Source organism: Apis florea, unplaced genomic scaffold (assembly GCF_048593485.1).
Source record: "Apis florea isolate Af1SG1 unplaced genomic scaffold, ASM4859348v1 contig_2508_pilon, whole genome shotgun sequence".
In the NCBI taxonomy this organism is placed as follows: domain Eukaryota; kingdom Metazoa; phylum Arthropoda; class Insecta; order Hymenoptera; family Apidae; genus Apis; species Apis florea.
In genome coordinates, this window is record NW_028256599.1 from 168,616 (window position 1) to 194,035 (window position 25,420).

At 41.0% G+C, this 25,420-nt stretch overlaps 1 protein-coding gene and 1 long non-coding RNA gene across 2 annotated transcripts in view; one reads left to right on the top strand and one right to left on the bottom strand.

Moving 5' to 3' along the window:
* The window catches only part of IRSp53 (Insulin receptor substrate 53 kDa), a 174,121-nt gene that overhangs the window by 119,109 nt on the left and 29,592 nt on the right, over positions 1–25,420 (top strand). The window contains exon 5 of the mRNA XM_003697455.4: positions 24,699–24,760. Within this exon, the coding sequence (XP_003697503.1) occupies positions 24,699–24,760 (62 nt within the window). The remainder of the gene's footprint in view (positions 1–24,698; positions 24,761–25,420) is intronic.
* Positions 1–25,420, bottom strand: part of LOC147657810 (uncharacterized) — a 121,340-nt gene that overhangs the window by 49,719 nt on the left and 46,201 nt on the right. The window lies entirely within an intron of this gene.

Consider the following 25,420-nt stretch of genomic DNA (forward strand, 5'->3'; position numbering starts at 1 on the left):
TACAGGCCGGTATAGAAACGTCTTGTACATTATCGTGTAATAAATAAATTATTTCGTATGTTACATCGATGAGACGAATCGGCAAATAACAATCGTCACGGGAGTATATGGACATATTTTGTCGCCACGGATTGCCCGTTATTTATACTCGAACCTAATCTTTTCGTCTTCGTCGAAATCGCTCGTCGGATTATTTCAAATAAATCGACAAACTGTTCCGCGTCCAGTTCGAACGGCTTAATTTTCACGTTAACATTTGCCACGACGCGTTAGAATTTATTAAATATAATTTATAATTACATTCTTTTAACGCAGTAAAATATATATATATATATATGTAATTTAAAACTATATATTGTAGCCAGTAATTTTTTGTCTATAACAAATTAAACTTGTTAAAATTTTTGTTTCTAATTAAGAGTAATTTAACGATCGATCGAATATCAATCGAATAAGAAAGAAACGACCACGATCGTATTTTTATCGTTGATGCGCGCATCGCATCACTAATATTAACTGGTTATGCAGTGGTGAACAATAAATAAGATATACGGATTCAGCCGAATGGATATATTTTAATCATACGTGAATGCGCGTTTACAAAACAACTGCAACGTTCAATAACAAAATTATAAATAAAATTTCACTGAACTTTATACATAACAATCAATTTTCACTAAAAACCATTAGACCACATTTTCGCTCGCAACACTTCGTCAATTACCCTCCGAAAAGTCACGACTCATCGGAGCCCCTCTCGAGTCATTTCATCCAAGAAACGTGCCCGGAAAACAAGAAAAGCAAGAGAATTATTCGTGGAGCGGACACAAGGTCGCGGGCTCGTAATCGGGCGCTCGTTTAAAGCACGGCCCCGATAATTTGGAGCCCCGGTAATTTTATGCAATTATGCGTATTACCTCGGCCGGCGCGGAGTTTGTGCGTTTGCAGAGGGGTCGCGGCTGGAATTCGGCGGAGGAGGAGGAGAGGGTAGGATTTCGGGTGTCCACGCGTCCTCCGCGCCCGCTCGCCCGCCCTCGAAAACGCCGCGCCGCCTCGTTTCACGGTAAAGTGACCGCGCGTTAACTCCCATTCGTTACGCGTTTACATTATTATTAAAGCGCATTTACACGGCCGTTGGCGCGAGCGCCTCGTGGAATTTTAATTTTCGTTTCGCCCTTCTCCCCTTATCTTCCCGAGCCCAAGCGACCAACCGAGAGAGGGGAGGATTAAAAATCGCCGAGGGTGAAATTTCGAATTTTCGCTCGTGTTTTTTTTTTTTTTTTTTTTTTCGAACGCGCTTGGCTTCTGTTTGTCCTCTCCTTCCCCCCTCTCTGTTTGATTTTTCTCCTCCTTCGTTCTCCCTCCTCCTCCTCCTCCCTTCTTCGTGGGGGAAACGTGGTTGGCGCCAGCTAGGTGAATTTTAGATCGGCAGTTTTTCTCTGGAACGTGGATTGTTGTTGAAATTGGAGATTTTTTTTTTTTTTTCGGCTAAAGGGTTAGGTTGATTGAAATTAAGTTGATTTGAATAATCGTTACTCGTCTTGGAAAATTTTGATGAAATTCATCTCATCGATTATGCAAAGAGTAAGTAAGATTCTTAATTCTCCGTTACGTGCCTCGTCCATTTGTTTCGCCCCTTCACCCTGTGTACGCGGAATTTCATTTGTCTGCCGACCGAATTCTGCGAATTCACCGGATCCGCGTTTAAAGCACGCGTAGATACACTTATACTCTCCACTTGTAATTTAATTACAATATCATCATATAGAGAATCTTCCCTTATAAATTAAATATACGAAACAAAACGATTCGATCGTTCACAGAGATCGAACCAGCTCGAATCCATTGACCCATCCAATTTGTAAAAATCAAGGGGGGAGAGAGAGAGAGAGAGAGAAAAAAAAAGGATCTTTCGAATCTCGTACGTAATCACGAACACGTTTCCCCCGAAATTCCAGCGTCCGTCTGTCAAAGCGAATGAGATCGGACGAAATCAGAGAGGAGCGGAGCGTTTCATCAACACGAAATCATTATCCACGATCAATGTTCGGCCTCGCGCTTTCCATCCTTTATCATGGATCGGATCGATCGAGGGGGGAGGGGGGGGGATAGAGAAGAGGAAGAGGATGGAGCGAGGAGCCGATGCCGGCCATTTAAATCAAAGCTTGCAACAAGCACGCGTCGTTCGTCCACGTGGTCGGGACGAAATAAAGTTTTCTGCTCCTCCTGCTGTGGATGAGGAGGGTGGGCCGCGCATCCTCGGCAGTGTTACTGCTCAGCTTTCACGCAGAGCTGAATAGTCACGCCGCAATTAACTCGTATTCACCACTTTGATGTTGCAACCCCCGCATTATACGCGTCGTCTCAATTGTAGCGGTGATCTGAGCCGATGAAAGGATCGCTGACTGCAGTAACGCAGGCTGCAGACACGGCAATGTTTATCGAACGCGGCTGGATACCTGCACTTCGCCCCCTGAATATTGCCTACCGGCCAACGAAATCGATGTGCAGTTGCACGTTGCGCGTGGGATCCGTTGTTAGCCCGCCAATTCCGTTCTTCCTATTTCATAGTCAATGCGGGCGGCGCATAGATAATGCCCTGTTTACCCGACACACAATTTCGCTAAATCGATTTCGGCTTATACATACCGCGTTTTTTGAACGCGGAGAATTTTGACGAGAGAAAGATTGGAAGAAGAATTCCTTTCCTCGGATTTATCATTGTCAGGGATGATTTTCGAGTAGATAGATTTTGCCCTTTCTCAGATTTGTTTCGAATTTTCTTGAGAAATTGAAATTGTGAAAAAGTGGAATTTCTGGATTGATTGAGTGGATCTCGTTAAAATATAAAGAGATATTTGTTTATAGCTTCTCTGCTTTTATCCTTTGAAATTTCGCAAAGCAGATGGATTTTTTCCCCCTTCTCAGATTTATTTTTAACAATAAGAAGTTACGAGAAGTTGAATTAATTTAGTAATTAGGAAGTTTGAACCATTAAATAATTCCTTTATAAATAATTGCCTGAAAAATTGGACATTGTATTTCGTCGAACAACTGCTTTCACGATGCTTCGTTACTCTCTTTGAATAAAGTAAACGTACGATTTTTTTCTCCCTTCGAGGTATCAAGCGAAACCTGTCCGGCCGAGCATCAATTTATTTTCGCTGATTTGGATTCGTTGTTACATGCAACGAGAGAGACGATTCCAGCAATTGCATTGCTGTCTGGCGAAGCGTGCAAAAATTACCGTCGAGTCAAGTAGCCCGGCGCGACAAACTGAGGGGCACGAGGGGTACTCTGCATGCATCGGTTACATCACACCTTTATGCCCGCCTACAATCGTATCCTTTTAACATTCCTCCCTTTATCCCTCAATTACCACCTCCTCCCGCAATTATCGTCGAATCCGATACCAAATACGCTCATATTCCTTCAGAATCTGATTTTTTTTTTCAAGTATCTTGAATACGATTTATTTAAATTTTTAACATTTTATTAACATTCTTCAAACGTGGATTGAACTTTTAGCATCGAAAAGATTCGAAGAAAGGAGTCAACTTTTACGAGTTTTTACTTGCGAGAGAAAAATAATGGAATAATTTATTATTGTAAATATCGTTGTAATCGTTGCTCGTGTACATATATCGAAATATATATATATACATAGATTTAGTAATATAAGCTCATTAAATGCAAGTACTATGAATTTGTAGGAATATTAGAGCTTCGTAATCCGTCACGGTTTGCAAATTTAATGCGGTATTACGATATTGGGAGTAATAGTCTCTGCGCAATATCTATTTGTAGCCGAGGAATATTATATTAATCTTGGTCGTTAAACTTGATAACCGATAATTGATATTTCGCGCGATAATCCGGCTTTTCAGTTTTCAAGGTATTTCGATACACCGAGCACAGAATTTCCGTAAAATTTCCCCCGCCTCACCCCTGTGGTCATTGAAAATATTTTCAAGCGTTAAATCAATTTACCGCGAAGTTTGCACCGCCGCGTCCGTTTCCCTCCCCCACCCGAAACTTTTCCCCCATTCGCGACGAAAAATTGGAATTTAAATTGAAATTCAACGTTTCTCCTGCTCACCTGGCTTGTTGAGCAACTGCAACCTCGATCCTCCGCTTTCCAAAATTGTGATCTCGATCCAGGAAAGCAATTACCAAGTGCCCTGGAACGACCACTTATTTCGTTTAAGTGATATAATTTCTGTTTCTGGCCAGTCGATCAACATCAACAAGCTTTTTCGCACGAGCTGTGTCAAATTTCACACCGTTTGTAACAATCGTAACAATCGTTAAAAGAAGCATTCAAGTGTCAAGTTGACAATAACGAAATTCCAAGGATCTATAAATCCACCATTTTTTTTTTTTTTTTAAAGAATAGAAGTAGAAATGGTTCCATAAATTTTCAACTAAATTAATTAAATTAACATACGCTTCTGAATCTTCAAATTCCTCGGGCAAAATTAAACTTCCTCGAATCAAACGCTTCTCTCATCGAGGCCGATCTTATTCGGTAAACAAGCAAAAGTCGATGCAAAGCTCGTACAAACTAATCAAGGAATTTACCAGTGGCGGCGATCGGAGCGGGGGCAAAGACGGTTCTGGTGGCCGAATTCGGGATCCGTTTCACACGTCAGGAACAGAGAGAAGGGGTTGGTCCGCGCGATAGGGGCGAGAGGAGGGCGTAGACGGAGCGTAAAGGATATCGGCCGTGTCCTTGCTCGTGGCACGTATCCCTCCACCGGCCTGTATCCTTCCTTGTGGAACACGAGGAGGAGAATGGTACATCTGGTGTGGTGGTAGTGTGGCGAGGCCCACTTAATTGCGTCTAGCCGGTATTGCACGTATAATGGGCTAACCGTGCGGGAGACGGTCGACTGCCTTGGCAGATAAGGCTGCCAGAATGGAGGTTGGGTTGCTTCCGTTCCTTCGTTACTCGGTTCGTTCATTCCTCCCCTCCCAAAGTTGTCCACTTGGCCGTTGGCTCGGATACACGAACATCGGCCTTCCTGATTCCGATCTGAGATTCGACCTACTGGTCCGCTTACTTTTTTACTCTCGTGACAAATATCAGCGTTGTTTGCATTAGGTGTTTTCAAGAGTTTCGAACTGTTCTCGATTTAAATTCCTCGAGAAGGGGTATTATTGGGTATTTTCATTTATGCGAAGCATTAGTGTTGTTTACATTGCATTAGGATGAATTTGATTGCGTTGATTCATCGTTTGTTTCGTCGTTGATTTCTTCGCTTTATTATGGATTTCCGGACTTGTCTCGCCTTTCCTCGCGTTGACCGGGAGATTTTCCATTCGGTAATCTGTTGAAATTGAAGATAATCTTGACTTTTCTAAAGTCTGTTTCCCTGTGAGTTTTCTTAAAATTAACAGGATCATAAATTGTGAATTTTTGTACAACTTAAAAACTTTTGTTCAAATGTATGCGAAAATTTTGTCTCTATATATTTTATAGCAACGATAGATCGTTGCATTCACACTTTGGTTTTGAGATAAATCACAGTGAAACGAAGAGAGGCTTTAAAAATTTCCTTTCGGAAATCATATCGAGATGAACAAAAGATTTTCAAGGATAAAGTGTTTCGCATATTTAACAATCGTTCGCTCGTTGATCGTAATTCTCGAACTTGTGGGGATTCGAATTTTCTCTAGTTTCAATAATTAAAAATCCCAGTAAAAAGTTTAATAACAACTCCTCGTATAATCAGTTTTTAATTATAACTAGAAATCGATATCGAAAACGTGATTCATGCCTTCAATTCGAATATCGATATTTCATAGCAGAGCATTTTATGTATGTACACACCTCGAAAATCGGAAATCTTTTGCAAGATTTTGTTTCGACAGCCTTTCAACGATTGGTCGAAGAAGAATAATACTGGCGGAAGAGAACCACCTCCCCTCGATATCCCGCATATTGTTTGACTCGTGCCCGACAGATTACACAGCGGTTTAAAGGAATGAACAATGGATATGGTTTAACACTCTAGTTTTCTGCGAAACAACAACAGTGATGGTTGGAGCGAGCGTAGGAATTGGTCAGGCGTGTGACCGGATTGTGGCCAAAGCCCTCCAAAACCATCTCTCTCTCTCTCTCTCTCTCTCTCTCTCTCTCTCTCTCTCTCTCTCTCTCTCTCTCCCGCATCCCTCGGGGTGCCTGGACGCCTCCCTCACGGCTTTTAATCCACGTAAATGACTGGCCTATCTCACCGCCGTGAACGTTGTTTAAATCCTCGATTTAGCGCTTCTGTGTTCATTCGCGTATCTCTCCGTGAAAAAAAAAAAAAAAAAAAAAAAAAGAGGATACCATTTTTGTTCATACACCGCGACAAATGTATATCCAACATTCCTCAAATTGATAGCCAAATTGATTCGACGGGTTTTTTTTTTTTTTTTTTTTTTTCCTTTTCACCTTTTTCACCGGCCCTCCTATGAAAATTTCATCGCACAAAAGCTGTCGTTGTTTCACTGTTTCGTGCTATTTTCTTTTCTTTTTTTTTTTTTTCCTCGTACTTCTTTATCTTATCTCTGAATCTTACTCTAACTGGGCAAAGCACTTTTTCTTTTTCACCTTAAATGTCCAAATGTACCAAATTCTCAAAAGAGGAAAATTACTTCGATCTGAAAACAACGAATTAAATTCCAATCATTCGTTTTATCGTCTTCCTCGGTGCAAAGTGGTTTATTTTCGAGTGATGCAGAATAATGAACGAGAGAAAAATGGAGGAAAAAAAAAAGAAAGAAAGAAAAGCGAAACCTAGACATCACTTAACTCTTAATCCGGCCGACTTCCTTTCCGGATAATCAGAAAGGCAAACAGGTTGTTGCGAGACGCAAGGCGAAGGTAAAAGATGAGAGAGGGGTAGCAAACAGCCGAAGGCGAGTCGGGCCCGCTTCTTTATTTCCGATTCTTCGGCGAGGGTCGAGGTTGAGGCTAGGCTGGCCTTTAACAAAAGCACTCGTTAAGGTGATTAACGGGGCGAGGGGGAAGGATGCCGCTATTACGAGCTTTATTAATTGCTATCCTCGAGTAATTTGCCTCCCTCCGTGCACGAGAGTTGCGGGCGAGTGGAGGAGCAGGTTGGAGATGGTTTACTGCCGAGTCAGCTTGACAGATTCAGGTGTTTGTCTTTGCGGCGGGCCCCGAAATTTCAGACATCTTGTATACACACCGAGGCACGTGCAATAAATATTTGTTCGACACAACGTGTTGAACGTGGTAGAACGCAATTATATATGGATGCGCAGTTTCCGCGCGCGAAACTGTGATTCGTCGCGTCAATTTCGCTGAAAAAATATATACGAAAGGAGAGGAGGAAATTTTCTTAAGGAAAAATCGTGTTTGGACAATGTAAAGACAAAAGTTTCGAGAGATGAAATTGAGGAGTTTCTAAATTTACGTACGTAAATATGCTTCTATGTAATATTTCTTTCAAAATTTGCAATTCGGATATTGTGAACGAAGATGGGGAAAAAATGGTAATTTTTGAACATTTTGTATGATTATTGGAGAGAGTATAATACGCAGGATGGAATGGTAAAATGGTCGATACGAAATAACTCGAAGGCAGCCTCTCTTTTACTTTTCATATTTATGCAAAATCGATTTGATAGTAAGCTCTCATTACTTTCGGGTTTAATCCCCCGTTGAAACGTGTATGCTTCGATTTCTAAATTCGCCGTCGACAAAGGATTATTTTGTCGCGATTGATGGACGGCTCGAAAAGTTGGTGGTTGTGTGTCGTAATCCCCTCGCTTCTCATTCACGTTGTAAATTTCCCCTCGTTCCCGGCTATCGTCGTCCCTTTGATCAAATGTCGCAAAAATTTGTTGATACGTATTTGTTATATACGTATACACGCCCGTTTAACGCATTCGTATTGCTCGATAATAATAATAGAATTTTTATGATATTTGATCAAAGGGCAGCTTCGAAACGCTGTATCGAAACATGATTCGCAAAGAGCTCGCGACAAATTCGTCCGAATTTCTCGCGAATTCGTCTCTGTAAAGATATTGAGATTCATCCGATGAAAATAATTAATCATTTCTTTTTCTAAAGTAAAAATTAAGAATATTTGAGTTTATAAAATCTTAGTTGCGATTGAAATTTTGAAAAAAAAAGTAAGATCCAAGATTGGAGTTTTTCTGATCACTCGTAATGTTTTTAAGATGATAATAGTTCATTGATCATTGATACAATTTTTTTTCCTTTTTTTTTCACCTCTCCTAAAATAAAAATTAAGAATATTTATAAAACGTTCGATTGAAATCTTACTTGCGATTGAAATTTTGGAAGAAAACTGAGATCCAAGATTTGAGTTTTTCCGATCAGTCGTAATGTTTTTAATGAATGAAAATAATTCATAATTGATCATTGATACAATTTTTTTTCTTCTTTTTATCTCTCCTAAAGTAAAAATTAAGAATATTTATAAAACGTTCGGTTAAAATCTTAGCTGCGATTGAAATTTTGAAAGAAAACTAGGATCCAAGATTCGAGTAGTTTCTGATCGTAACTCGTAACGTTTTTCAAGATGTTATAACACGGAATATTATCGATTGATAGGATTAATTAAAATTTGCAAGGAAGATGCTTCCAAAATCGCGTACCATTTTCCTTCCGGTCCTCGCTGTTTCCACGATTCAACACGCTCCGCCCATCTTCATTATTGCAAATTAGGTGTTTGTGAGAAAACCGCGAAACCGCAGGATGCATGCAAACGTGGATTAGCAAGCGTTTAATGGCGAGGCTAATAGAATATCGTCGCGTTATTAAGCGGCGAGATTCTCCCCCTCGCCATTCGAATCAAAAGAGAAATATCCAATTCGTTGCCCGAATTTCAAATTCCACGTTCATGCTCGATCGTCAAAATTCAAAAACCCGTGAAAATCCTGCCCCTGAACCTGAACCTGAAGAGAAAAGGAACGAGACTTGTTGTCGTTTCCCTCTTTCTCCAGATTCGATCTTTATTTCGATGATGAAACGACAATATTTATCGCGTTGAATAAAAGGGGGAGGGAAAGAGAAGAAAAAAGAGAGAGAAGAAAAATACAACACTCTCTCTGTCTTCGATACTATTGCCACGGAGTGCAGGTGGAATGTCATTCAGTGCAAACCTACCTACCTCCTCCCCCTCCGCCCCCCCCTCGACACTGGGCGCGGCTGGGAATCGTTCAGCCAGAAGCGTAATTGATTCGGAATTATTGCACACGACATTTGTCCGCGCAAGCCGATGCAATCGAGTTATGACGGAAAACTGTGTTATAACGCAGTTATTCAGAGGGGGAGAAAGAAGCATATAACGGACGCGCGGAGAGAGAGAGAGAGAGGGGGGGAGGGAGGGCACGGAGGGGTTTATTCCACGGGTATTGTTGCGTACAGTTTATTTAATTATAAAATCGAACCGAAGCGCGGCTCGCTGTCTCGGAAATTGTTTTAACCTTGTTTCAGATGCGCGTTGATTGGCATCGAAGCCGTTTCACGATCCCAATTCATCGATGATGATGTTCTTACCTTATATGAGAACTCATTTTTTTTTTTTTTTTTTTGAGGGACGAGGTGTATTCCACGAATTATGTAATACCGCAGTAAATCATAACTACTGTCGAAAAGAATCGTATTTTAAACGTCACGATTCGAAGAGATGAGATTATGCAAGGAATACACGTACGATACGGATCAAGAATGAAAAATTTGTTATTAAAAATAATGCGATATCGATTCCATTCAAATATTAAAAATTCTTCTCTATGATAATTCTATAATAAATATGTAATAAATATAATAATGAGAAATAATAAAAAATTTCTTCTTCGTATTCGAAATTTTCGTCGACGATAAAAAATCACGAAGCGCGGACAGCGACAACGACTCGCTCGAAAGGAAAGGAAAATAAGAGATAAATCGTGTCGAATGTTTATATCGCGATAAAGCGTTCGCTCGTGCGAAACGAACGTTCGAAGGAAATGTTTACATACGAAATATTTCGAATAACGTTAGCCGGATTTTCAGTCGACGATTTGCCCTCGGAGTGTTAACAACGAAAGCGTGCGACGAGGAAGAAAAGGGAAATGGAGGAAAAGAAAGAAATTATTCCGGATTAATTATGCGCGAGTCGTGCCTCCTCGTCTTCGCGTGTGGCCTTTGTTCTCCGCGTGCACGGCTTGGATGTAACGAGGAGAGGAAACGAAAGGAAGTTAATTTGCTCGAGAATCGAAGAATCGACGCACGGAGGAAGAGGTTAATTACGCGGCCCTTTGCCGCACGATGGATCTTTGGATCTTTGGTTTCGCCTTCGAAGGGATTGAACAGGTAAAAAGAAAAGTGACAAAAAAAAGTATCGTTCGTTTAACAAGTTTCCTTTGTTGTTTCTTGAATTTGTTATTGATCGTTGGTGAACCATTCTTTCATTTAGTATAATAAGAATCGTCGTCTCGTTTCACGTTGTACCCTCGTTATCGTCGAGAGCAAGATAATTTTTCAAACTTTTTTTAACTAGATATAATCGAAGATGGATCGAGTCGAATTTTCTTCCCGTTGCAACAGTGCTGTTACGATTAAGCATTGAGAATTCGAATTTCACTCGCCAACTTGATCGATGCAAATTCGCGTTTCCTCTCCTTTTCGAGGCATCTCGCGCACACCTGTGGCGGCAGACTCTTGAACAAGAGCCGGCCGAATATATTTCATTTAATCGTTTCGTTGAAACATCTGGCCCTCTGGCCTATACTGCTTAACACACCGACTTCGTTTCAATTTGCTTAATGACGTCGTGCGTGTAAATTAATGACGTCCTTGGACGAAACTATCTATCCGTTAGTTAGTTTTCTCCGCTCGTCGAAAAAAATCCGGGATTACCAGTCGTGATAAAAATTTTGCGGATTAATCCACCCCTCCTCCTCCCTTTTCCCCTCGTTTTAACATATTGCAATTGATGCGGCGCGAACGCGATATTGTTCAACGAGCGAGACCGATTTAAATAGCGTGCGGCTATTGTTTCACGAGGCGCAGGGTGGGGCGTTGGAAAATTTATAAGATTCCACCACGTGTGGATAGCGCGTTGCGATACGAATTGTTCTCTGCGAATATTCGAACGGAGAGGAACAGGATCATCAGAAAGGTTGTGTTGCCCGATATTAGAAAATATTGCAATGGGAATGAGATTATGTTAATTCTGTGTTAAAATTAGTGGAATCGAAGACCACAAATAGAAGATACAAATATGCGCGAATACAATTTCATTCGCTGGAAATTTCATATATTTCAGTTTCTTCGTGAATGTTAAAAATTGAAAAATTGGAGAAGAAAAAAGGAGATTCGTATTCTTAGAAATTTAATATTTCGACGCGTCCTTGCTTCCCCTCTACAAATCGTCTTACCTCGAAATCAAAATTTCGTCGCTGCGGCGAAACGGTTGAAAATACCGTGGAACAGATATCCACGCCCGTGCCAGTCGGATATTATACAGAGAAAAGTACCATTCCGGCCACGGCGAAAAGGTATAAAGCGAAATAAAGTAAAGTGTAAGCGAGCTCTCCCCCGCGCGATTCTACTTTAGATTAAATTCCGAAGCAGCCGTTCGCGTACCCTTCTCGTTCTTGGCCACCCCATCTCGTTTCGGGTTTTCCCCGCACGATTTCCCGGGTGCACGCACACAGCTATTATCGAGGTGTATACCGGCCATTTGTTTCTCGCTGCAGAGAAGATTAATCAAAGGACGAATTCTTTGTTAATACTTTGTAAGATGTAAGAGTCGAAAATTCGAAGCGATTTTAATTAACAATTGTTTCCCGACTTTTCGACAATAATTCAGTTTGCAATGACGTTACGAAGTTTTCGAACTTTTGTCGCGCATTATTTTATATATATACGTTCACTCGATGTACACAATATTCTCTCGAAATTCGCTTTGGAACGGGTGCTGAATGAGACTCGCGAACGAATCGTTGATAAAACGAAATATTACACGGAACGTTCGGCAAACAAAGCCGCCGATAATCGGAAGAATTTCATTTCGAAGCCCGATACTTGTCCCGTAATCGTTCGTTGGCGCGAATTACATCCGTTATCGAGGCCGAGCGTAAAAAAATACGAAAAACGGGGCGTGCGATTCGTTTAACAGCGCGAAAAATCAAATCTGTAAATTGTACGGAAACGCGATACGAATCGATATGTTTTTAAATTAAACAAACCTACTCGACCCCCCGCGGGCTCGCGCCGTTCGAATCCCCTCCTCCACCATCCTCCCCCGCAACGTTCTCGCATTTTATTTTCCAACGTGGGTGGGTGGAGGGGGAGGAGAAACAAAAATACCAACGAGCGGGAGATAGATTTGCATAAAAGGGAGGGAAGGAAGTGGAAATAAAACGAGAGAGAGAGAGAGAGAGAGAGAGAGAGAGAGAGAGAGAGAGAGAGAGAGAGAGAAAAGAAAAATACTACAACAAAAAACAAATGCATAGTCATAGAGAGGGACAAGGTATGCGTGAACACGCGTGTCGCGAAAGCAGTGCAAACACGCGTGTCGCCAAGAACACAGAGGAGAAAGGCCCTCCCCTCCTCGGAAAGGGGGTTGCGCGAGGGAGTACGTGTTACACGGCGTTGAATAACGAAACACACGAGGGAGGCGGCACGTGCACCCTCCATCCCTCTTCCTGACAGCTCTATCTCGCGTTTATCCGGCGAATCTACCTTTCCGTCTTCCACCAGGGATGTGCATCTTCTTCTCTTCCTCCCCCTCCTCCATCCTTATCAACCATTACTCCCACGGAATACCGAAATCTCTGGATGGATGGATGGATGGATGGATGGATGGAAGGAGGGCTGGAAGAATTCCGGAGGAGTGTCGCGTGAATCTTGGAGAATGGCGCGGAAAGGGAAGGGGTTGAAAGCGTAATGAGCCGTAATCTCGGTGTACCACGGATTTATTCGAACCGTGGAGGGGAGGGAAGAGAATTCGCTGTTGTAATACGCGGCGGTTCGCGTTATGGACACGGTTGGCTGAACTGGCGGATGGTATTTCGGTTTTCTTTCGGTTCGTTTTCGGAGGAGGGGAGAAGGGGAGAGGCAGGATAATGCGTTGCTCGTCAAACGAATTAAAATAGGGAGCTATTTTTCGATTAAATTTTTGTTCTTCCGTGGAGAAGATGGATCGCGATTTATTGTCGTTTCGATCGTTGTAAATAGAATCGAATAGAATGGGATCGAAAGGAGAGAATTATATAGGATAGGTTTGTTTTAGGTGTATTTCAATATCACAGTTATTCTTTCGAATAATAATTCGTTATTCCACGAGATTTCTTATTATTAGTTCCCGTTTTATTGGTGGATGAACAATTGTTACGCTTGCTTAATCGAAGTTGAACGTCTCTCGGATATGGCCGCAGTGAAAAAGATATATAAAATCATTCGTGCATAAGAACAAGCGATTGAGTAACGTGTAAAGATTCGATCTATCGATTTAGTAGAAGTCCTTTCCCTGTCTTCTTCGTGTTGCGCGTTTTGTTTAACATTTTCCCATTATCGTTGTCATCGCAACATCTTTTTTCTTTTTTAATAATTCGAGTCCAACGAAACATTTCATCCCCTCCTCCCCTGGAAGACGTAAACTATTTTTCGCTTTAATCTCGTTTGCCCCGTCTGTTTGGATTCGCGCTCGAACAAACGCAGGAAAGAGAGAGAGAATTTCAATTTTGCACGAGCCGTAGACAGGCTTATCGTCTCGCGGGGCGTGCTTATCAAGAAACGAGGAGGATGGAACAAGTACGAGGCGCAATCGTCGGGTTATTTCGAAACTCGTCTTCGTTGCTCATCAATTAGGAAAAGGTTAGTAAAATTTTCGTTCGTTCGTGTTTCGAATCTTATCTTGGCGTCTCGAGTCGAGATGATACGAAATTCGGTGCAAATAAAAATTGCTTCCTCCGAATCTTTCGTCAGATCAGATTAGTTTCAAACGAAATCCTTCGAACAGAAGAAAAGATTCCCTCGATTAAATTATTCTCTAAAATTTTTAGCATTCTTTCGAGAGAAGGAACAACATATATATATATATATATACATCCGCAAGACAACTTAATCCTGTTAATCTAACAGCTTACAAGATACTTGCACATAATCCCAAGGACAATCTAAGATGTCCACCGTCCCAGGACAGTGAGAATCATCCCCCTCCAATCTCGGCTTCAAGCAGCACTTGAGATGCAGCTCGAGGAAACCCTCGACCGGAAACAACCCTCTCCCGTGTCCACTCGATGAAGTATCGACCCCCTGATGGCCCTCCAACTCGATTATTCCTCGTGGCGAAAACCTTATCTCGGTCACCTGCTCCCTTCCTTCCGTATTCCTTCCACGATCCCCCTCTCCATTCTTCCTATTTTTCCCCCCTTCTCCCCTTACGACGCGTAACGCGATACTTTTGACGTCCGAGAAGTCGCCTCCTCCTTGCCGCCCGAGGATTCCGTAACAAAGGAGCGTCGGGATATATAAGTCGACGGGGGGTGGATGTGGAAGAGAATGTGAAACCCAAGATGGCGCCATCGAGACGTGTCGCAGCGAGTTATGAAACAAAAGGGTGGCGCGAGTCGGCTCCGTTACAGGGGAGGCTGCTGAATCTTAGGGTGCATTTCCATTTCAAATGCGCTGATACCGCGCAACACCCGCCCGTGTCACTATTTACTCGCGGATCCTTCGCTCCCCTTCTCTTCCCTTCCGCCCCGATAGACACCCTTTCCCTTTCGTTTCGCCGCTTGGGGGAAGGAAATGCAATTCGACGCAGCGAAAACGCTTCCAGGTTCGAGGAGACGAGTTTTCCAGATGGATTTCTCGATGGTTGCGCGATTAGCCCTTTCTACTCGTGCCATCTTAATGGATTGTGCAACGCGATCTCGAGGGATGGTTACTTTTGCCCTCAACAATCCTCGAAATCGAAATGGTGAGATTTTTCGAAATTGTCCGTTTTTTTTTTAGCGGCCAGAAGAAAACTTCGAGCCTAATTCGCGATCTCGAAAATCTCAAAAACCCATTTCTTCTTCTTCTTCTTCTTCTTTTCGCGTTCGAGGAAGAAGTTGGACGAAGCTTTGGGAAAGTTTGGTTGGAGAAGTTGAAAGGTGAGCCGGCGACAATAAACCGGGGAATAAATTCGACCGGTGAAGCGAGTTTCCGCGGGTATACTCGGATCTTGCCAAGTTTGTCAATTTGCCCGAGTGCAGGAACTATCGCGAAACTCAGTTATCGAGCCGAGCTGTATTCAAATTCCATCATAATCGCGAGAACGAAGGAAACACAGGCGAGTACAAAGAGGTAGAGAGAGAATGCAACGCTCTCTTATCAACCGATTCCATTACCAAGATTACATCATCCACTCGTTCGATTCGAAACGTTCGTTGCCCCCTCCCCACAGGAGAGGAGGGTTTGATCCCTCAGTTTTCGCGGCGGGGCTTTTATTCGGCCACATGCCGCCGCCTGCCCCTGTCCCACGTTAATTAGTTCGAGATGGTCGGGCCGGGCGAAAACTGTTTGCCTTGCCCTTCTTCCTGTCCGCGTACCACTGGTTAGCCGGCGGGGATAACTCGTCCCGTGATTGTTGTTCCTTCCATCCGTTTCCTTTCCTCTCCTCTCCCCTTCCCCTCCTCTTTTTTCTCCTTTCTTTTTGGAGGAGGAAGGTTCTTCACGAGGTTAACACCGATGGCACGGGATCAGGGGCACAGATGCGGAAAACTACCTAACCTCCTCCTCTTCGAAGGGGCAACTTTTGGGTCCTCGAACCGGTCATTCCTGGAAGGGTTGAGCGCCGCCTATCCCTTTCTAATCGAAGGATGAAGGGGGATATCACGGTGATTTGAGCAAGGAATCAAATAGCCGTGAGGGTGGATTGATGTCGCTTCTTGGTAGGAACGGATGATTGATGCTTGCCCGTGTTTGATAATCGGATTTCCCGGCTCCTCGACACGTTTGCCAGGATAATTTGTTTCGGGAATAAACACGTTCGATTAGTTTTTAATCTTGGCAACACACTGGAATAATAGGTATAGCGGTTTTGCGAGCTCGAGTCGAATCGGAATTAATCAATTAGCGATTGGCTAATTTCAAGTGGTTGATCGATTAAAGCAGGGAGGATGTAGGAATCTTTGTGTATTTTTTTTTTTTTTTTTGAATTAAAAATGTTTTAACTAGTTGGAAATAACGACAACGTATATTCGTTGAATAATTATTTCGAATTGAAGTTTCGTCTCTTTTTGCAGAGACGACTCGTTGTTTATAACTGGGAAAAAGTTTTCATGGCGAGCGGTTTTGTTTCGAAGGCCTCGTTAAAAGCTACTAGCCCCGAATTGGCTCGGATTTTTGTTCGCCACCCAGAAACGCGAACCCAGAATCGAACGAATGAAAATATTTATGCCAGAATTTCGACAGAATTTCTTTTTCATCGAAATATCCCCTATTTCTTAATTAATACGAATTTTTCGCCTGTGAAAAATTTAAACTCTCCTCGTATACCATTTCAAATTCCTGCTTCGTTGATTTGTCCTTTGAACGTATATTTTCTAAGAATTATCCCTGATTCTTCTAATTTCGTCCTCTTTAGTATCATTCTTTATAACAAATTCCCAAAGAATTTTTCACGGTTTCTTTCTACATTCGCAATCGAGATTATATATTCCCTTTCATCTTCTTTGGAGTCAATTAAAACTATCGCCCACTTTGCGTGCTGTTCTGCTTGATTCGTTAATTAAGTGGTACGTTTCGTGTTTACATCGGTGCTCGAGATCCCTCCCGTCCCCTTTCGTATTTTTGCTTGCCCGTTCTTCACCCAGTCAGACAGTCAGTTGCGTAATTTTGTTTGTCTTGGTCTTCACTCTTCACCCTCCACGAATTCGATCTTAATTAGTTGTGTTGGGGACCGCATCAAAGGGAAGGGAAAAATTGTTTGACTGCTTTGCTGCCCGAGAGACACTTTTTTCGATTAACTTGCTTTTCGTGGAAAGGCGCGGTAAATCACTGGAAGATGCTGCTACATTTTTTTCTCCCCCATCCATTACGAACTTGTTCGTGATGATGTGTGTGGATATAAATTGAATATTTTATAAAAAAGAAACACGAAATATAAGAAACAAATTAAAAATAGGTTGGGTTTAATTTTCAGAATGGATCAAAAAAAATATATATATAAAAATTATTTTGGAATATTTGTTTAATCTCGAAAGAAAAGAACGAAATTGAATTTTCTTTGGTGGAAGTTTTCATATAATTTTCGCGAGGTGGTTTAAATAAAGTCACGAACGAAACTATTGCTCGAATTCGTATGTATCCACGATCTAATTTACAAGGATTATATTAATTAAATTCGAAGATGGTAAGAGGATAGGGAAGGCGGACTCCTTTCAAGATTAATAACTAATCCTCTTAAATAGTTTCTGCAGGCAGTCAACCATTCGATACCACGAAACGTGAACTATCGTATTAGACAGTGTAGACAATCAACGCAACAATTTTAACTTATCTTAATTTGAAACGGAATTTCTCTAACGGTATTACATTTAATGATACAAAATGGCGAACAGATTTATTCCGTCAGATTATTGAAACACAAGTGAACGTATATTTTTGATCAGGTGTATCAATTTTTCTAAAATATTTTCTTCCTGTCGAAACTAGTCGAATAATCCGAAAGAAAAAGATCTCTGCTCTCTCGAACGAAACAAATACACGCATGGAGGGCAGCAGAAAAAGGATCTCGTTCGAACGAGATCCAATTTTGAATGCATTCCAAGACCTTTTCTCGGGGAGGGAACGCGAGGAATCGTTCGATTTGCAACAAAATGTCAAACAAGATAGAAGCGAGGAAATATCTCAGGGCTCGAAACGCAATGGAATGGACGATTTTCGGATCAAGGGTGAATAGCAAACGAAAAAGTACAAAGCCGAAGGCGGTCGAGATCAACCAATATTGAACCACTGCGGATAAGCGGAATTTGTTTTCGATTCTTTCGATGCACCGTTTTCCTAAGAGCACCGCGATAAAGTAAAATGCAATACCTCTCTAAAATATATTTCATATACTATCGAATATATTCTTTTTCAGGGTATATTCATCCTTATGCAAACTCGCAAGTGAATACGAACGATTTATTTGTTAAATATCTTTCCCTCTTGTTTAAAAAAAAGAAAACAATTTTTAACGATGTTCTAATTATCGTTACAAAATTATTTCTCTTTAACTGAGACAGAGGGTACGAAAAGTATCGTCGCATTATTCCATTTATCAACCCTTCAGAAAGACGATTTATTGGAAAACTCGTATTCCTTTTCCAAGAAACATCTTCTTAATTTAAATTAATCCCCTTTCGTTTTATTGATCTTCCAGATTTGTCGATGAACCAGAATAAGATTGTACCACAACAAATATTCCAATCTCCGTCCAAAACTCGTACGTGCGCATAAATTATGCACGGGGTAGTAAACACGCATGAAAGTTCTCGCGGGATAAGAAAAGAAGGAAAAACCTTGCACCGGTAAACTTTTCTTGGGTTGGCGGATTCTTGGTGGCGGAAGTTGGAATCGAGGACGCTCGAGCGTCCGAGCGGTTGATCGACCGGGACATCAAATATTCAGCCTCCTCCACGCTCCCTTTTTACGGTTCCTCCGTCCTTTACGACGTTTTAAATTCCTCTTTTTTTTTTTTTTTTAACCAGCGCGCCAAGTCACGCGCAACGCGATGTTCTGAAGTGGGCTCGTTGGCCACTTCGAACGAATATGTTTACGATGTTGGCTCGCGGTGCAGCGCGCAGGAAATGGGGCAGAGAGGGAGGGGGAAAGAAGGGCAGAGGCCGGTTCACCCTTTTCGTATTTATTCCTCCGCGCTGGATTTTCGGGGATGCCGTTTGGAGACGGTTTGTCGCACGGTGCTTGAATTCGAAAATTTAGAGTAATTAAGCTTCGGAGTTGTTTTTCTCTGCGCGGAGAGTGGAACGTCGGGGGTGGAATTACGGTATAAAATGTTTGGCGGGAAGGGAGGGGAAAAAATTGTAATAACAGTGGCTGGCTGGCGTGTTTTAATTATCGTTATGAATTGTTTTTCTCGGGGGTATTTTTCCACGAGTAATCGTGCAAATTATAGTTTCAGAGAATGATTGACGCAATTACGTTGAAACGATGTGTTTGGGTGAAATAATTTTTGTAAGGATTCCGCTTGAAATTTTCTTCTCATTGGATACGATTTTCCATCACCTTCTTAAAAGTGAAAATATAAAATAAGAATGGCTCGAGTGAAAAACAGTAATATCTCAAAGATCTGTCTCAAATAGAAAAAAACTCAAGAAAAAAAAAAAAAAAAAAAGAGTCTCCAAGTTTCGAACAATATATACAAGTCAATTAATATCTTTTGCTTTCCACATTAACATACCGCGTAATATATCACCATATTATTATTACAGAACAAACAAGCGCAATTCCCAAACTGAATTACATACTTTCCAACTTTACTACACGAAAATAACAATACATGCAACATACGTAATCCACTCTCTGGAAGGAGATAATAATAACTCTTCACGCGATTTTCAAACGCACCCCAACGCGTCTCTCCGGTTATTATATTTCCCGAACAAGCGATCGACTTCTTCTTTGCGCGAGAAACGCAAGGGAAGTCGGGCGGCTGTTTGGCCGCCGATAGATCCGCCGCTCGTGTTTACGTTGCGCGTTAAACCCCGTTGCGCCGTGCATTAAACCAGACCACCCCACGCCGAGGATCCAAAGCCCCATAAGCATCGTTACGCCGCCCTGCCCACCCCGAAATTACCGACACCTATGTGTATATATATATATATATATATACAGCAGTCCAGCTACCCCTGGAAATTAATCCGTATCGCATTCGCGCGGGGCACACTCGTTTCCTGTCCAACGAAATTGACCCCCTTTCGAACGATCCGAGCTTAGCTTTTCTCGCTTTTGGATGAACCAATAACTCGAGACGGTGAATTTTTCGGATAACTTGAAATGATTTCAAATCGACGTAAAATTTTTATATTTTAATATTTTGTAGGTATTCTGTAGGTATAAAGAGAGAAAATTTGTTGAATATTAAAAATCTAGATTGTTGTGTGATATTTTAATAATTAGTAAGATGGATTCTTGGTTTGTCAGGGCAAATATCACAATAAAATTTCGTTAAATGAGAGTAAGTGCTGTCATTTATTGTCTACTGTTATTATTTTTCATCTTTTTACACTGCATCACTATTTTATTGTCAATTTCTTAACGAATAGAAATAATTTCATTATTTAATAACGAAAAGTAAAATTCATCTTTTCTCGAACTAATTTCATTACAATATTTCATGCTTACGAAACTCAGAAACTTTGAAAATAATATTTCTATCGCGACGACTGTCAAACTCGGATTAACGTCGAGAAATGTACTTCGATCACAAAGAGTTGAGGAATCTATTCAGAAAGGGATATTTTAGAAAAAATCGAACATAAATAAATATTGTCGCCGTTCGAATCGCTACATCAACTGAGAGTCAAAGGGTTAAGTAAGTTTCACATTCTTGCCTTTGCTTCGTATCGCGAACACGAGGTATATTTTATTCGATGATTTTGAATTTTTGAATTTTTAGAGATTGGAATTTTTCGTAATCCTGGGATATTTTATGAATCCAATTTGTAAATTATATTGCGTGATAAAGACGAGTTAATTGTGAACTGTTCTTTATTCGTCGCGTGTTCGAGTCGGTGAATTCGAGACAATTTTTCAGCGGCAACACCGACGCGAATCGATCCTTCGGGGATCACGCTGAACAATCTAATTTTTCAGTTTAGCAACCCTTGATTGGGATTAATCGATGCGATCCTTTGCACATTTGTTACGTATTTTATACGTGAATTTTTCGTGGCGAATTTCGTGGAAAAATTTCGATTGCGATTAATACAAAGCGTATATAGAAGGATTTCAGATGTGAACTTCCAACGTTGATTAAAATGATGGGATTAGTTTTGAAAGAGATTTTTAATCGAAATTAAAGCGAAGAATTTCTTTTGAAGAATGGAAATCGAGACATTCGACGTAGATTAAATAAGATAGATATAACAGGAAGAAGAAGATAAAATTTAAAATAATCTTACTTAATAACAGGGCACAAAATTTCGAAGTAATGGATATTAAGAGACTAAAATAAGATTCACGTTTCGTCGCTTTATAAAGGATACACCGTTGGCACGCTGTTAATCCTCTGTACGACTTCTTTAACGCCCATGTTACAAAGGCGTAACCCTTTGAGCGTTCAGTTCATACTTCGCGCAAGATGAAAACTGCCGAAGCGTTTAGTGTCATACGAGACGCCTTGACAAAACCCTTGAAAGAGATTAAAGCGTCCAAAGTTAATTCTACATCCGATTAAAATATATTTATTCCACTCAACGATGGCTGAAATTAACGACAAGCTCCATTCAAATTTCCAACATTCGAATAAAACACAAGATCGGGATAGAAAATTTCAACAAGGATCTTCCAATTTATGGAACTTTTAGTGCCATAAGAGACGCCTTGGCAAAACCCTTGAAAGAGATTAAAGCGTCCAAAGTTAATTCTACATCCGATTAAAATATATTTATTCCACTCAACGATGGCTGAAATTAACGACAAGCTCCATTCAAAATTTCATTTCCAACATTAATAATAAAGATCTTCAAATTTCAACAAGAATCTTCAAATTTCCAATTTTATGGAACAACTTTGAAACAAGAATAAATAAATCTTCATAAAATTCTCGCTATAAAGCATAATTCACCCGATACACGCATACGTACCTGCCCTCATACATACCTAAAATTTCCCCAAGGAATCGCATCCCATAAAAGGTGGAAGAATTTCAAAACATGTGCATCGGAAGTAGCTCCTTGGAATGGATCATCCTACGTTCTTAACGTAGCCACTCAGCCAGCTCTTCGTCTTACAAATTTACGTTCACGCACGCATGTGCGTAGCTCTGCATACTAGGCTGGGGATCACGACATCGCGACCCCTCTCGATCCATCCAACCCTCTCCACTCCCTTTCCGCACGAAGGCGCGTCCCTCCCCAACTCTTCTTCTCACCTTCGACACCTGGCAAGCCGCAACTTCGTATCCAACACTCCCTCTCTCGGTTTCCTTCTCGCTGAGGGTTAATTCGCGGGGTTGGGAACGGATGGTGTCGTTGGTGGCGTAAAGATCCCGTGGCTTTGCAGCTCTCGAAACTCGTGGGAAGAGATTCAAGAGGAGAATTCATTAGCAGAAAATATCGATTTTAGATATTTCTTTATTTTTCTTAATCGGAGTAATATCGATCACTGAAAACGTAAGGATAATTAATTTTATTTTATTTCAATAGTAATAGTGGTTGAGAAGTATTGGAAATATAAGACTGAACGAAATGACACTCGTTCTCTTCGTAATCTAAAAATTGCCTCTGGGCTACCTCGTTCGTAATTCGACGTTTCACGAGCGTAAACAGACGTTACGACTCTGCGAGATTGGAGAAACGATGAAACGGAGGGAGGGATACGTAATTTGAGCGGTTCTTCTTCGGGGTGAAATTGTATCGTATACGAGTAAGAAAGTAAACGATGGGGGAGGAAGATTCGCCGATTATTACCGCGAAACCTTTCGCCTGAGAGGTTACAGGAACGCGCATACTCGTTACACGTAGGAGGAAACCCTTTGCGGGGTTAAATTCGACGAGGAAAGGAAATCCCATATGTCGAGAAGTCCCAGCACGTTACCCTCGATCCACCATATATTAACCCGGGGATTGAAGGGTGGGTGGATGGGTGAGACTGACTGGAGAGAGACACAAGTCCTTGACAAGATTTTCATCCCCCGTATTCCCTTTCATTTGACTTTCATCATTTCCCCCTGTCGCGTTCTTTTTGTCTCCTCGTCGATCGTTAATTAAAAAAGAAAAAGAAAAGAAAAAATGACGAAGGAAGGTGTTAAATGATTACGATTGTCAAGAGCGAAGTTTAAATATTTTATCCTCTTGTTAAAAAATTCTTCGAATCGGATTATCATTCAACGTATCTGCTACTTGACTTCGACTTCATGATTGATGGAAAAGAGTTTCATTAGCGGAGAATTATTTTGAAATCGAACGATGGTAAAAATTTTATATATTTTATAGGATCGTATTAAAAATAATCTTTAAATACGAGAGTCTAAATGTATTTTTGAATATATCTAGGAGATTAAAAGATTCTATACTTTATACGATGATAAGAAATTATTTTTATTAGGAAGAAAAATTTCAACTTTTTACTAGATGCTATAGGAAAAGCATGCAATATCGTAAAGCGTTACGATACACTTTCTATTATATTTTTTCAACACCATTGCGTGGTTGCTTCGTCGATGCGAATCGTAAAAATTCTATAAACTGTGAAACAAGGATTTTACGATCATTCCACGCCCATTAAATATACCTGTGCTGCGATAAAAAGTCATAACGTTTTTTCTCAATGAAGAGTACAAAAAATTATCCTTGCTCTAATTGAATCGCAATAAAGTGTTTATACCAAAGAAGGGAGAAGAAACGAATATATCTTTTTTCAATCGAAACGAGCAATCTCTTGATCATCGAACCGTTCATTGGTAATGGACTCTATTTTTCCAAAAATCAAATAAAAAAGAAAGGCGTATCTCGATGAAATTGATTCTAATGTTGTCTTAACCTAATTCATCCTACCTCTCTGTATTGTAAAATTTACAAACAGACAGCCTCCGTTTAGAATAAGTAAGTTCCTTCCACGCAATGAAAGTGTTTTCAGTAACCAAAAGCCAGTCCATAATCGGACAGAAAAGTTGGCGCCAATTTTATTTGATACTTTAATAATCTAATTTAAACTTAGGGCCGATTGGCGTTCATCTAACTTAATTAAAACTTTAATTACTCGATCAAACTTAAGAATATTCCCGCCTCTTTTCTACCCCTTTTTCAATCGAACGATATATCGATCCTGAGGAAAGGGGGAAGAAAAAAAAAAAAGAATTCAATCGATCCGCGATTCATCCGTGAAAAATCGCCCTAAAACGAAAAGATTTCCATTCTCTCCCTATCCACAAAATTCACGAACCCATCTCCACCTTTTTCGCCCACCTACTCCAAAATCTTCTCCAAAATTTATTCCCCACTTGGAAACTCCTAATCGCGTTCCTCCCCGACGCAACGCATGCATACGTAACACACCGACAAACACACCGCCTCGTGGAATATTTCTTCCAGAGGGGGGGACTTCCTTCTGAGAGGAGAAGCGGACAGGAAACGACGGAGCGGAGAGAAAACTTTCCACCGCGAAACTGGCCGAACTTGGAGCACCCCCGACATCGCGACCCTTTCCCCATTCCTTTATTTTTCCCTTCCCCGCAGTTTTTTTATCGCCGACCCTTTTTCCTTCTCGAGAGCCTCGCTCAAAAATCGGCGGCAACGTGTGTCACCAAGGAGAAGAAGAAGAAGAAGTCTCGCTCTCCTCTTTCTTCCTCCATCCTTAGCCACGGATTAAAGTATCGGCGACACCAGCCGCGACTGAATAATTCAGGACGAAAGTTTGAGCCGCAAGCCAAGGAGGGGGGATGGCGGGGGGGGAGAGGGGTGAAAGCGTGGCAGAGCTTTTCAAAACGATCGAAATTCGCTTTGTGTTGCAGGGTTCGCGCTGATGAGGATCGTCGAGGTGTACAAGGAGATTCAGGAGCAGGAGATGAATATCGTGAGTACTTTCTTCTTCTTCTTTTTTTTTTTTGGAGGAGGAGGAGGAGGAGTTAGTTTTCGTATTTCGAGTTTGTCGTGTTGGAAATTTAACCGGAAAATTTCTAGGATAACATTTTTGTTCCATTAACTCGACCTGTGTTTTGTTCTCGTTTCTCTTTTTTTTTTCTTTTTTTTTTTTTGAAAGGGGGAGGGGATGAAAGTAATAGGATTTCGTTGGGAGAGAGGTAGCTATGGGAATCTCTCCGGAGTGTTGAAAGAAGAGTGCTCGAGATTATTCTGGTCGAGATTATTCCGATCGATGGATATTAGTTAAGGTGGGTGGAAGAAAAGAAAGAATGAATAAGAGAAATCTTTTCGATGTACTGTTATTTTATATTATATTAATTTCTTTGGTATTTCGTGACTCGGAAATTTAACTCGAGAAACGATAAATATTTATATCGAATATTATTAAATTGTTGCAAGAAATCAAGAAAGAATAGGATATTAGAAAAAAGTTAAACATAGAGAGAAACAACGATAAATTGCATTATCCAAAACAATCATTGAGAAATCTCTCAACACCGAGAAACGCGGAGGCAAAGATTTTCCAAATCCCCGGCCAATGCAATGAATTATGTACCATAACGTTTCCAATCCGCGCGGAACGCGATAAATC